At 41.1% G+C, this 14,514-nt stretch overlaps 1 protein-coding gene across 1 annotated transcript; it reads left to right on the top strand.

Moving 5' to 3' along the window:
- The first annotated feature begins 512 nt into the window (after nucleotides 1–512).
- LOC108426232 (arrestin domain-containing protein 3-like) lies at nucleotides 513–11,297 on the top strand. The gene is made up of 7 exons (XM_017695573.2): nucleotides 513–869; nucleotides 3,625–3,669; nucleotides 3,778–3,838; nucleotides 5,001–5,148; nucleotides 5,242–5,338; nucleotides 7,292–7,548; nucleotides 10,613–11,297. Exons 1-7 carry the CDS (start codon nucleotides 605–607, stop codon nucleotides 10,799–10,801), a joined length of 1,062 nt encoding a protein of 353 aa, XP_017551062.1. The 5' UTR covers nucleotides 513–604; the 3' UTR covers nucleotides 10,802–11,297.
- Nucleotides 11,298–14,514: the final 3,217 nt, after the last annotated feature.

The raw sequence follows: 14,514 nt of genomic DNA, 5'->3' as shown, positions 1-14,514 counted from the left end.
AAACATTTAGACTTTTGAGACAATATTCTGTGGATTGATGAGCCGAAGATTGATCATTTTGGAAGACATGGGTCCTGTTACATCTGCAGTAAAGCTCAGACCACATTCCACCATAAGAACATCATACCAACAGTCAAACATGGTGGTGGCAGTGTGATGGTCTGGGGCTGCTTTGCTTTGGAAGGACCTGGACGACTTGTCATAACTGAAGGAACCATGAACTGACTGAACACAGATACTGCATTTCTGTGATCTGAATACGTATTTTCAATACTGGCATTCCATCACATCCCAACCCTCGTACAGCTGCGTGGTTCACAATTCTATTCTATTCTATCCGGCAGGTAAGAAACACCAGGCCAGGCGACGCCTGTCCTGCGCGCTATTTTTCCCACCTGTATTCGCACTGACACTTCACACATCACTGAGTATGAACTAGTCAAAGCAAGCGAATCACACTGCACGAGACGGGATCCCACCAATCGAGTAACGCAGGGGGCGGGGCTTTCCGGAATTCAGGTGGTGGGATAAATACGAGTCCTCGGCTTGAGTGAGGGTATTACACTAAAACCTACTCCACCTGTAACTAGTCGGCCTGATAACGATGGCGTTCGTCGTGAAGAAACTGTCCATAGCTCTTGATCCGGTAAACGCCAGCAATACGTTTACCAACGGAGACTGTCTGTCAGGCCGAGTTACTCTGGAAGTGTCGAGGGAAACTCGTATCCAGTGTTTCTCCCTCAAAGCCAAAGGGAAAGCGTCTGTGTTGTGGTCTGAACATTACGGGAAATACAGCACGGTGGTCTACCACGATAAAGAAACCGTCTTCAAATCAGTGCAGTACTTCGTTCGAGAGGAGAAGAATAAAGGTAATCTCTTTTAATCTCACTTCAGCTGTAGTTTTCAAACGTCCCAGCATTTTAGTAAACGTACTGAAACTCTGCTGTTTCTGAGGCAGCTTAACTTCGAAACGAAAGGAAGGAGCTCCAGTTCGGTGTTTTTCGTCAAAAGGTGCCCTGGTTTAAACTCTTTCGCATCGCCAAACTGCTCAGAACTGAAAAGCTCAAGTTGGCTCCGTAGTCAAGGTTTTCCCGTTCCACCTTAAATAGAGCTGCGGTTACGTAAAGCCTGAGGCGACCGAATGGAGTTCCTGTGGCATTTAAGGAGGACCGGAAAAATTCGAAAAAGAAGCGGACGAATAAGGAAGCCACACAGCCTCGCTTAGCACTGAGATTTGGCAAACAGCTCTGTTTTCCTCCAATAAGCTGAAGTATTAAAATATTTCTCTGTTTTAAAAACGCAGATTTATACATTTCGATACAGCAGTGCTTCTATTTTATGAGGTTTAAAGCACGAGGCACACGACCAAACTGATTAGCAGTGTGTACCGTCTGAAATCATGATTTTAACATCAGAAAGTGTAAATAGGAGGACCACACAAATGGTTGAGAACCTTTCCTCTTCTCTGAGAACCTATAATGTTCCTCTTCTCTGAGAACCTATAATGTTCCTCTTCAAAGATATAAAGGCACACAGAGTGCAGTGATGTTTGATAAGCGACTTCAGTGCTTGACCTGAGACAAACATGTTTCCTTCCAACATTTAACATTCAAACCGAGTTAACAGAGCATCATAATAGTCATATATAATGCGAGATGTGGATCTGTAGTCGATGTAGAAGCTAAAAAAATAACTTAAAATATCATTTTAAGACACACATTGTGGGCGGTGACACACCTGGTCACAAGGGGTTGGAAACTTATGTAACTATATCATAAAGAGTTAGTCTGAGGCCTAGTTTGAGGTCTGAGTACGCCCAGTTTCTTAATCAGTATTTAAGATAAAGCATTCTGGTCCTGGGAGTTGGACAAGTTTGATAAGTTTAAGCTTATATCATGTGGTAAACACTGATAACATCTGCATGTTAATGCTCCTCTGTAAGCTTTATGTTACACTTTCATTAATCTGCTTTTAACGGTAATATTAAAACCTGATTAGTAGGGCCACAGTTGACTTATGCTCATAATGTTCCTCTCCGTGGAAATCGTCAGTAGAAGGTGAAAGATTTATGTGATTTGAAGAGAAACAAGAGTGCAATGCTGGGCTAGAGACAGAGACAGCACCTGACCTCAGACACTGCGTGTCCAGATCATGTTGAGGTCCTTGCATCCTTCATAATTTTAACTTTCAAACCAGTGAAGTCGCGACATGTGGGAGCAAATAAGTTCAATACTTTGTTTAAAAGCAACCTTTCAAGCCCACCTACACTCATATTGAATAATAGGATACATAAATATTAATAAGACATGTAAAGATATATAAAGCATATATAAAGCAGGTTGTACATTTAGCATATTAAATAAAATATTAGTGCTGTCCCAAAAAACAAAAACAAATGTAAACATTGTATTTTGTAATTGTTCTTTTCTTATTTTTCTCCATCATTTCAGCACAGCAACTGCTCTTTATGTTGTGTGAAAATCCAAACTTCTTTTAATTACTGGGTTAGGTTTCTGTTTAGCGTGCCACAGTTTACAGGCTAGACTATGTGAGGTCACTCATCTTATATCTAGTCAATAATATGTAAAGTTGGCTTCAGTGAAACAAAATATAATGATGACAGTGATAACAAAATATAGGTGTGGATTTTGTCAGTAACTTAAATGGATACAAAGCAAAGGTGTTCAGTGATCTTTAGTCAAGTTTGCAATGAAAATGGATCAGTGTTGACACTAAAAGGAAGAAGCATTCTGGGTTCATTTGAGGTCAACACACACAGCATGCTTATTGTACTATGATACCATGTAAGCCTAACTAACAAAAATGGCTCATTTTTAAACATCCATACATATGTAAACAATTCATGGTTTATTTTTGATTAACATAAAAAATGCCGCAGAAAATGTAGAGTATGCATGCTTGGTGTGCCTTATACTGTGTCAGTGCAGCACATCACAAAGCTAATGTTTTCACTGTGCTGTGTTGTCTTATTGGTAACAATAAGATAAAACTCATCCTTTTATGTAGCAAGAAGTAGTAAATACTATGGAACTTGGTTAAAATGATGCTGATACTGTATCACTGTTGGCACTGGTACTGGCATTAAATGCAGTAATTGTATCAGCACTTGCTCTGTGGTGGTCCTGTGGGGGCCCTGACCACTGAAGAACAAGATAAAAGGCGGCTAAAAAATGTACAAAGAATGTCATGTATGCATTTTGATGTTTTGGTAGACAGACAGACAGATTTTTGCGCAGTCTGAGCTAATGTTACTCTTTGCATTGTGCTAAAATCTAATGATCAACAGACCAACAGAAATAGTCCAAGTAAAATTACTTGGAAACAAATCTTTTCATTAACATCATAATTTTTTCCTTCTCCTCTAAAAAGTTACCATTTTTGAGATAATAACTGCAACAGTATCATAATTTCACTTACACTGAGGTCACCAGCGAATGCGTGTACGTGGGTGCAGTCAGGACTGACAATTCTGCTTGATTTGGGATAAAAGCAAAAACATCACAGTTGAGTTTGGAAGGTGCACGCCTATCTCAACCTGCAGATTTTTGTTCAGAATTGTCTTATTTTTATTTATTTCATTTAATGACGTGTCTTTATTTGCAGGTCAAGATGGCTCCTCATTGCTAACAAATGAGGCTGGACAGTCTTGTAAGTGTTTAAAGTGTTTCAAATGTTTGGTTTTTACTCCTTGTCACTTATACTACTAATATATCACTCAACACTGAGTGATAATGAGACAACTCTTCTTCTTTTTAGACTCAAAGTTTGTTGCCCCTGGAATGCATGTCTACCCTTTCACTTTTCAGATTCCCTTTGTGTACGTATAAATTTGCATGGTTATTTTAGACTTTTATTTTAAAGAGGAATTCCACTGATTTTTCTGAATTTCTACATAGATCAATAGTTGAGATGTAAACAAAGTCATGCTTTGGTGTAAAATGCTTCATTTCAGAGAAACATGGAATCAAGATTGCTCACAGTGATGATGATAGGAACCAGACGTCTGAAGAGTTTAATGCCTTTAAAAGGGCCCTCACAAAACATTATTACACGTAAAGGTGGTGAATACAATGCCTGATGTGGTGAATACAATGTCCATTGCTTTGCAATAGTTTTGGGATAAGTATGGCCTAAAATATATATTTATAACTCCCTTCGTGGTGGAGAGGTACAAGTAAGGTAAAACAGTCCCCAACAAAAAAGATATTTTTTTTAGATTTACCATCATCTAAAGGGGCTGTGGTAAAAAAAAAATGTTGAAAAGTTAATGACATTGTGTTCCCTCGCAAATGTTTTGCATTATGATGGAAATGGTTTGTATTCGCTTGCAAAAGCTGTGCTTTGCTTAAACACTTGGAGACATGGAGCAGCTAAATTTTATGTTGATCTTGGATTGAAATATAAAGACATAGCGTCATTTCTCAAAATCAAACATGATTATGCTATTAGTGAGCGCAAACTGAAACGGAGATTGCATGTCCTCGTGCAGTAAAAGCTACAGATGGGCGAAACTGGGAAAACAGCTTTTAATGTTAGCTGTGCAAAAAGCAAAGCTCTAATGTAGGTAATGTCGTTAGACACCTCTAGTCCTACGTTTGCTTGCTGTCTGACAAGCATATATTTTGTGAGGGAATGCAAAACATTTGCGAGGCAACTCAATATAATAAACTCCATATTTTGCTGTCTGCAACTTAGAAGATGTGTGTAGGTTTATGGGTGTTTTTGGATAGTAAATAAAAATGCTCTGTCTCAGATATTGTGGCTCCTGGTTCCTGTCACCACCACTATAAAAAATCTGAGTCTGTAAGTTTCTCTACAATGAAGCATTCCACATTAAACCAATCAGAATAACTTTGTTCACATGAATTATAATAAATTTATTATATAATAATACATTTTGAAAGAACCACTTTAATCTCTTAATTTGAAAGACTCTTAGGTTTACACAGTACTAATTTAATCTTCTTTTTTGTGTACAGAGACATGCCTGCATCATTCAAAGGCCGCCATGGAAAAGTTGATTACTTTTTGGAAGCTAAGCTGTGCAGGTCAATGCAGATATCCCGCAAAGCCAAGATTCAGTTCAACTATGTTCCCCAGGGAGACTTGTCTATGCCTGACTTGACAGTAGGCACATCATAACGTAATAGCTAAATGACATAGCAGACTTGTAGATTTGCTAAGTGCATTTATTGGTTCTTGTTGTCCGTTGTTATTTAGATGCCTCAGTGTGGGAATACAGAGAAGGACATGAAATTCTTCTCATCTGGGAATGTGGCCATGAACATTCACACAGAGAGGATGGGTTACCGTTTAGGTAAAGTGTCACCGACGTACAGTCACATGGAAAAGTTTGAACATGGCTGGTCAAATGACATGTTTTGTTGATTTTCATAGTGCCCATCATCTACAGAAGAACACTCGTGAATTTTACTGCGCTATTTATTAGTTTAGCATACTGGAGAAAATATAAAATACATAATCTTTGCATAGGCTGCATTTTATGCTGTATTTTTTTTCCTAATATGTTACCATTACTAAATACACAGTAATTGTGCAATATGTGTAATTAGTCCAAGGGTCTCTAAACTTTTGCATGCAACACTACAGCATATAGTTATTGCAACACTTCCAGTAAAGCATGATGTCACTATTCACACAAATGATGTTTTGTTCTACAACATGTGAGATCAACATAACTACAGTGATTCTACAAATGATTAAGGTTCTAGCAGAAATGACTGCATAGAACTGTCTGTTTAACTATTTACCACAAACTTGTAACCTTTTTTTTACTTAATCTGAAAACAGCAGCTGCCCAATAGATTTGTGAATATGGTTCAAAATAACATTTACAACATTGAATTAATCTACACTGAAATTTTTTGATTGACAGCATCAATATATTCTCATGCTAGTGGCTTCATATTTACATATATAGACTAATTCTGGAATTAGCTACAGATGCTAATCACTGTTTTCAGTTGATCTAAGGTAGATAAATGCAATGTTGCTAGGGATACATTTTTTTCCTGTCACTTTATAAGCTGCGTGTTCCTGTTCTGATGATGTTGTTTTCAGGTGTTAGTGACTTCAAATCTGTAACGGTGGACAGTGAAGGAGAATGAATGAATGAATGAAGATCTCTCATCTATGAGGCACTCACCTACGCTCACTGAGCACTTTATTAGGAACACTAAGCTAATACAGGGGAATGCTTCCATTTGCTCTCAAAACAGCCTCAGTTCTTTTTGACATGGATTTTACAAGATGTTGGAAACATTCCTTTGAGATTCTGGTCCATATTAGCATGATTGATGCATGATGTGATCCGGTGACTGGGAAGCGCACTGAGCTCATTGTCATGTTCATGAAAACAGTTTGAGATAACTTTTGGTTTGTGACGTGGTGCATTATGCGCTATTAGCCATTAGAAGATGGGTAAATTGTGGCTATGAGTGGATGAACATCGTCAGCAATAATATCCAAGTAGGCTGTGGCATTCAAGTAATGATCAATTGGTATTAATGGGATCAAAATCTGGCAAGAAAACATTCCCCACAACATTACACCACCTCCACCAGCCTGGACTGTTGATAAAAGGCAGATTGGGTCCATAGATTCATGCTCTTGGTGCCCAATTCTGAACCCACTGTCTGTGTGTCTGAGCAGAAATTGAGATTCACCAGACCAGGCAACATTTTTCCAATCTGTAGCTGTCTAGGTTTGGTGAACCTGTGCTCAAGGCAGCCATAGGTTGCCGTTTTTGGCTGACAGAAGTAGAACCCAGCATGTTCTTTTTGCTGTTGTAGCCCATTCACCTCAATGTTTGATATGTAGTGCATGTGGTGTGTCGTGCCATGCTTTTCTGCTCACCACAATTATATAGAGAAGTTGTCTGAGTTACCATAGCCTTTCTGCCAGCTTGAACCAGTCTGGCCATTCTTCGTTGAGGTTTTTTCTTTAATGCGCAACTCTGAGAAAACTCTAGAGACTGCTGGGTGTGAAAATCTGAGGAGAACAGCAGTTATAAAAATGCCTAAACCAGCCTGTCGGGCACCAACTATCATGTGATTGCCAAATCACTGAAATCACATATTTCCCCATTCTGATGGTTACCTGAAGCTGACCCGTATCTATGTGAGTTTATGCACTGCTGCCACGCAATTGGCTGATTAAACAATTGCATGAATGAATAGGTGTGAATATATTCCTAATAAAGTGTTAGGTGAGTATACATGCAGTTAACATCTTTGTCATTTCTTCTTAGGGGAGGGGCTAAAGGTGCAGATATATATCGAGAACAACTCCTCTCAAAGAGTCAAACCGAAGTTCTGCTTCTACCAAAAGCAAAGCTTTTTTGCATTGAAAAAAAGGAAACTTGCCACCAAAAAACTACTGAAATACAAAGGTGACGCCATTGAACCATCAGCCAAGACGACTGTGACGAAAGTGTTGATCATTCCAGAAGACACCTGTGTTTCCATCCTCAACTGCAGAGTACTTAAAGTGGAATACAGGCTTAAGGTGAGCTACAGTGTTTTGGCATTTTCCCCCACTTTTCTCTCTAATATAGTTATGTCCAATTCTATTCATTAGCTAGGCCTCTCTCAATAAACACAATACTACCAGCACTAGGAAGGTTATTCTCATTTTTTAAGAACCAAAAGCAGGCAGGCATGTGAAAAAGCCATTAGAGTATATTTCTTTTTGTCAGCAATAATAATAATAATAATAATAATAATAATAATTGTGACCCTGTTACTTCATCTCTGGCACAGCAGGCCCTGTCCAGTCTGGCATATTTCCATTTCCACTTGTGTGATTGTTTTGTGCATGTCTCTCTCACGTTCAAATTGTAGATCAAATTCATTTCTGTTCATATTCTTAACCCTACATAGAAATTGTTTATGTAAAAGGTACAAAAAAGTCCAGAAAACTAGTTTAGATTAATGGCAGCAGTAAACACAAAGTATGATTCAGCCCTTTTGAGCCTTTTCCTATGGGGGAGGCTTCCCTTTATCTAAGATTACATAAATTCATAATCTGATACATAGCTCGGTCTCTGTTGAATATCTCAGGATTTTAATCTTACAGATGTTTGTAATATGTAACTATACTCATGTTAAAAGCAGCACATAAAATTAGAATCACAAATGTGAGAACTGCCTGCTTTTACTAATATTATGAGTAGTTCTGAATTCAGAGCTAAATGGTAAGGTTACTGTTGTCTGTTGTGGACTGGTACATCTGAAAATACCCATTTTTGCTTTTGAAACCAAGCAGACTCTGAAAAAAATGATGCAATGATTTTAAGTGGTCTTACCCCTTTAGACCCAGAGTTGCTAATATGAGAGTGACACCAACTACAGAATCACAAGACAACGTCAATGGTCAGTGTTGACAACTAAGACTGAAAGTACTGTATGTTTGGCCAATCGTGGCCAATCGCATCAAATTTCAGGGAGTCTCTAAGATGATGTAATAGTCATGAAAATAAATATGGTTTTCAAGTTACTTTCCTCAAAATGTTCAGTATGTACTAGTTTACAATTTTGGGATTTTACTGTTGTGTTACATGTTGATTATTTACAAAAATAGCTTGCATGTTCAATTTTGATAATATCTCACTATATTAGACCAGTTAGATGCCATATATATATATATATATATATATATATATATATATATATATATATATATTGCTCAAAAAAATAAAGGGAACACTCAAATAACACATCCTAGATCTGAATGAATGAAATATTCTATTGAATACTTTGTTCTGTACAAAGTTGAATGTGCTGCCAACAAAATCACACAAAAATCATCAATGGAAATCAAATTTATTAACCAATGGAGGCCTGGATTTGGAGTCACACACAAAATTAAAGTGGAAAAGCACACAACAGGCTGATCCAACTTTGATGTAATGTCCTTAAAACAAGTCAAAATGAGGCTCAGTATTGTGTGTGGCCTCCACGTGCCTGTATGACCTCCCTACAATGCCTGGGCGTGCTCCTGATGAGGTGGCGGATGGTCTCCTGAGGGATCTCCTGCCAGACCTGGACTAAAGCATCCGCCAACTCCTGGACAGTCTGTGGTGCAACGTGGCGTTGGTGGATGGAGCGAGACATGATGTCCCAGATGTGCTCAATCGGATTCAGGTCTGGGGAACAGGTGGGCCAGTCCATAGCTTCAACGCCTTCATCTTGCAGGAACTGCTGACACACTCCAGCCACATGAGGTCTAGCATTGTCCTGCATTAGGAGGAACCCAGGGCCAACCGCACCAGCATATGGTCTCACAAGGGGTCTGAGGATCTCATCTCGTTACCTAATGGCCGTCAGGCTACCTCTGGCGAGCACATGGAGGGCTGTGTGGCCCTCCAAAGAATTGCCACCCCACACCATTACTGACCCACTGCCAAACCGGTCATGCTGAAGGATGTTGCAGGCAGCAGATCGCTCTCCACGGCATCTCCAGAATCTGTCACGTCTGTCACATGTGCTCAGTGTGAACCTGCTTTCATCTGTGAAGAGCACCGGGCGCCAGTGGAGAATTTGCCAATCCTGGTGTTCTCTGGCAAATGCCAAGCATCCTGCACGGTGTTGGGCTGTGAGCACAACCCCCATCTGTGGACGTCGGGCCCTCATACCATCCTTATGGAATTGGTTTCTAACCATTTGTGCAGACATATGCACATTTGTGGCCTGCTGGAGGTCATTTTGCAGGGCTCTGGCAGTGCTCCTCCTGTTCCTCCTTGCACAAAGGCAGAGGTAGCGGTCCTGCTGCTGGGTTGTTGCCCTCCTACGGCCTCCTCCACATCTCCTGGTGTACTGGCCTGTCTCCTGGTAGCGCCTCCAGCCTCTGGACACTACGCTGACAGACACAGCAAACCTTCTTGCCACAGCTCGCATTGATGTGCCATCCTAGATGAGCTGCAGTACCTGAGCCACTTGTGTGGGTTGTAGAGTCCATCTCATGCTACCATGAGTGTGAAAGCACCACCGACATTCAAAAGTGTCCAAAACATCAGCCAGAAAGCAGAAAGGTACTGAGAAGTGGTCTGTGGTCCCCACCTGCAGAAACACTCCTTTATTGAGTGTGTCTTGCTAATTGCCAATAATTTCCACCTGTTGTCTTTTCCATTTGCACAACAGCTGTGAAATTGAAATCAGTGTTGCTTCCTAGGTGGACAGTTTGATTTACTTGGAGTTATGTTGTGTTGTTTAAGTGTTCCCTTTATTTTTTTGAGCAGTGTATATATATATACATTGGTTATATAATAACCAAAGTTTGTGTACTAAGTGGTGTATATTTTTCACAATAAGTAGAAAATAAAATGGGCTGAAAAGGGTAAATTGTTATTCTGTTGTTTTGAAGAATCTGCAGGGCAAGAGGGAATACTTGACAACCTGACAAGAGCTATTCTCTTTCTGACGCTAGTTTTAATTAAACACTCTATGGTTCATCACAGTTCTAATTAAAACATTTTCTATTTAAATACAAATAAATATCTGTAAATATCTTGCCAAAGTCTTTTGTAAGGTAGTCTTCTTTTCTAATCATGCCTCTGTGTGTTTTCTTTCAGGTCTATCTGGATGTGAAATTTGCTTCTAATCCAGAAGTCAAAGTGCCAGTGGTGCTTCTTCCCCAGAAAGAAACCAGCGCTGCAGCACCTGTTGATGTGCACATTGGATTTGATTCTTGGACCAGCAGCCAGGCAGGGTGGGATAGCTCTGCTGATTACAGTACTGTACACAGATTCAAGGAAAACTAAAGAGGAACACTTTTCATAAGAGACCACTTTAAAATGGACAATCTTTACTGCCTAAAAGTGACTCCAGATTTTTGACTGCTTGCGTAGTCAACTACTTGTTATACTGTGAAAGGCCAAAAATATTTTAACTGTTCCTACTTTCTTCAGTTCCTCTGGTTCTTCTAAACATGTACTCATGTAACACCATCAGGAACTACAGTTTCCAATAGAAGACCACTTGGATGTTCTCCATGGGCTTAAACCCATAACCTATCCATTTATTCCCTATGCCCTATCCATTATTTATTATTAATCGCTACAGTACTAACTGTTTGGATTTGCTGCTGTTTTAGTGGAACTGTGGGATGATGCAGTTGCATTGGTTTTAATGTAATTTTGTTTACAGTTTAATACTTGTGCCTTCATTTCTATAGCGGTACAACTGTTAATTTTTAAATGCTTAAAAGAGAGAACTTTACTGCGTATGCAATTGTTAAATTTTTTGTATTGACATGAACCCCCTTGTCATTGTGTTTTCTTAAGTTTTCTCTATAGTCCGCACCTTTTGCTTAAATGGGTCTTTGCATTTTGAAATGCTTCTTCTCTCTTCTGGATGTCAGAAGTAATGCAAGTTACTAGGCCGATCGCCAGCAAAACCAACCAGCACCAGACCAGGACCAGACTAGCCTGACCATCTTAGACCAGAATAGAATGTATGCTGGTCTGTGCTGTTTTTTTTCAGCTGGGTGGACACTGCTCCTCTGAACATCGCTGAATCCTCTGAATTATGAAGTTATTATGGATACTATATGTGTTACGAAGGACAAATTTACAACTATACACACAAACTACACACTTAAAAAAAGGTGGTTCTTAATGGGTTCTTTGGTAAAGGTACTGGGTCTATTTAGAACCATGAGTCCTATATAGAACCATCCATGCATTCTACATTAAAACTTTTTCAAAAATGGTTCTATATAGCACCAAAAAGGCTTCTATTGCCACAAGCTTGACGCAGTAGAACCTTTTTAAGTGCCATACAGAACTATTTTCAAAAAGGTGCTATACGGAACCTTATACAACACTCTCCATCAATCTGATGGAGGCTGCCATGAAAAAAACCAGGTTTTATATAGAACTTGTGGTTCTAAACAGAACCACTGCCTTTAGTAAAGAACCTATAAAAAGAACCATCTTTTGAAGTGTGCATGATTGAAGATGCCAAACATACTTGGTCAGTAAAGCCTGATTATAAAATGTTAAATGTATGACCCCCCCAGACCCCCCACCCCATCTCTACACGCACAGAGCAGGGCGTGTAGATCTGAGACCAGCGCTCAGCCGCCGACTGTCCTTCCTCACAGACTGGTTTTGGAACGTGGGGGAGGGGAGATGGGGGCGTGGCTTCGTCCGTCTCCCGGCCCGCGAGTTACCCATGACAACCGCTCGAGCCCGCTGGCAACTCCCCGCCTTCGTTGGTTGGGGTTGCTATGGCGACTCCCCGCGGGACTCCACCCCGCCCCCCGCTCAGGAACGGCAGCAGGAGCGTCCAGCGCAGCTCGGCCGCAGAGCCGCAGAGCCGCAGGGCTGCAGGGCAGAGGAGCTGCCGCCCAGCCCGGAGAGCCGCGGCTCTGAAGAGGTGCCTCAGCGCGGTGACTCAACGGAAACAGGGCTGAGGCTACTTGACCTACACGCCGGCCCTCCGGTACCCGGAGCAGTTCCGTGTAGTTGGTCGAAAATAAAGAAATAAATAAAACCCATTCTCGCCGTAGGATGTTCTTGGCCGTCTGTGTGCGAGGCGAGTTAGCTTAGGTGGATGCCCCCCTGCTCTCCCCTCCACACCGCCCCTCTTCATCCTGTTTGTGGTTGAGGAAAATTACATTTTCAAATGTTTTATTCATTTTTTCCACGGCTTTGTCCTCAGAATGAGCTGTGGAATCGAGCACCAGTGTGAATTTCCAAATCAGCCTACATGAGCTACACAGCAAAGTAAAGTACATGTAGACCTCATTATAGTGTTACAGCTACATCCAGATAAAATTTATTATCCCTTCATTTACTTTGCCAGACAGCTCCCCTGGCTGTTCCTGTGAAACCAGGTACAAATCACTGGTGTCATGAGCTGTTGGGTCTCCTATAACAGCAGCCAGGGTTCCTAGTCTCACTTGCCTGCTGCAGTCCAAATGAGTGAAATCAGTAACACTCTCAATTAAACGTATCCATTTCCCGTGTCCGTACACAGCAATCTCTGGCTTACAAATGAAGCACAGCTCTATTAAATGCTTTAGCCATATAATGAAACACGTTCAACAAGCACATTAAACTGAAGGAGTTTGTCAAGAGCTCTCTTTAGTGGCTCTCTGCATCAGAGTGGCTCATTCAAAGACACTGTACTCATATTAAGATTACACAGATGGTCTTGCCGCGGTGGCTGGAGTGCGTTTAAAAAGGTTACAATCTGTCCATCCACCGAGACCAGAGAGCCCTTTTCAGCCTTGTAATTGCTACAAGCTGTGTCCCCTTGACAGCCTGGACCACGTCTGAGACTTCTTGCAAATGTGATACCACTTAATACTTATGACTATATATAAAATCAACTGATTCCAGATAAAAGGGGTTTTCTTCTTTAAGTATTTATTTTGGAAAAGCATAAGAACTTCTCACAGAAAAAAAAAAAAAAAAACTTACGCCACTGCTATTGTTATCAATGTAAGTGCCGAAAAGTTTTCTATTGGTTTTCTATTTGTCAATAAAATGCATCTCAGTTCCTGATTATAAAAAGTGACACAAGGCCTTTTGTTGGCAATATGAAAGGCAATTAGACAAAACATTCTATACTAATGCAAATGTATAATTGCTGATTCTTTAACTTGTAAATCCGTGCATTACTACAACTATGACATTACAACTACAACTACTAATCAAATCAGACTACGAGGATGATTACAGTACTTGCAACGATTAACTTTGGATAACAGATCCTCAGTATCCAATGTGTCGCATAACCAATTGAGAACAGAAACATCAACGTAAACAGTAGAAAAAAAACAAAACAAAACAAAACAAAACAAACCAAACAAAAAAAGGAAGGAAGGCTTATTTATGGAATTCACTGAAACACCCTCCCCGGCACAGGTGTACATTACAGATCTTGCAGCCAAACACGCTCTCGTGCCTCAGGCCTTTGTTAGTGCAGTTCCGGCAGCGGCGTGAGCGTTCTGACATGCGCTCCAGCCGGTGGCCATACTCCAGGGGTGAGTCAGCGTGGCGTTTGCGGGCAGCCCGCTCCATGCCCCGGGCACCCTGATAGTCCCCAATTAGCTGCTGCGCCAGACGCACACGGAAATGGCGCTGCGTGAACTCCTTGCCATTAAAGCCAGCAGGCGGCACCCCACCACGGCTCTCACGCAGAATGATGTAGGCATTGACGATGCACAGGTTGACATAGAACCACAGGAAGTAGCGCCACCACTTTTTGCATGGTCGGCCCACCTGGTAGCACTCCCTCAGCTGGTCACACAGGTCCACACCGCGCATGTTCTCCTGGTATAGAAGCAGCGGGAGCGGGCGAGGGATGCCGAGGGCCGACAGAGTACTGCCATCCCCATCACTCGTGTCTCCGTCCCGCTTGTTGCCAGGCCCAATGCCCACAATACCAGGCGCAGAGTTGGATGACAAACAGCTGACTACCTTGGCGTCCTTGGTGATGGTGGCCACCAGGTTGCCACGCTGGC

Source organism: Pygocentrus nattereri, chromosome 20 (assembly GCF_015220715.1).
Source record: "Pygocentrus nattereri isolate fPygNat1 chromosome 20, fPygNat1.pri, whole genome shotgun sequence".
Classification (NCBI taxonomy): domain Eukaryota; kingdom Metazoa; phylum Chordata; class Actinopteri; order Characiformes; family Serrasalmidae; genus Pygocentrus; species Pygocentrus nattereri.
The sequence above is the reverse complement of the archived record's forward strand: the minus strand, read 5'-3'. Positions and strand labels throughout refer to the sequence as shown.

Coding starts and splice junctions, on each gene's coding strand:
- LOC108426232 (XM_017695573.2), top strand. CDS start 605: ATGGCGTTCGTCGTGAAGAAACTGTCCATAGCTCTTGATCCGGTAAAC. Junction 3,670..3,777: donor AAATGAGGCTGGACAGTCTT/GTAAGTGTTTAA, acceptor TCTTCTTTTTAG/ACTCAAAGTTTGTTGCCCCT. Junction 7,549..10,612: donor AAGTGGAATACAGGCTTAAG/GTGAGCTACAGT, acceptor GTTTTCTTTCAG/GTCTATCTGGATGTGAAATT.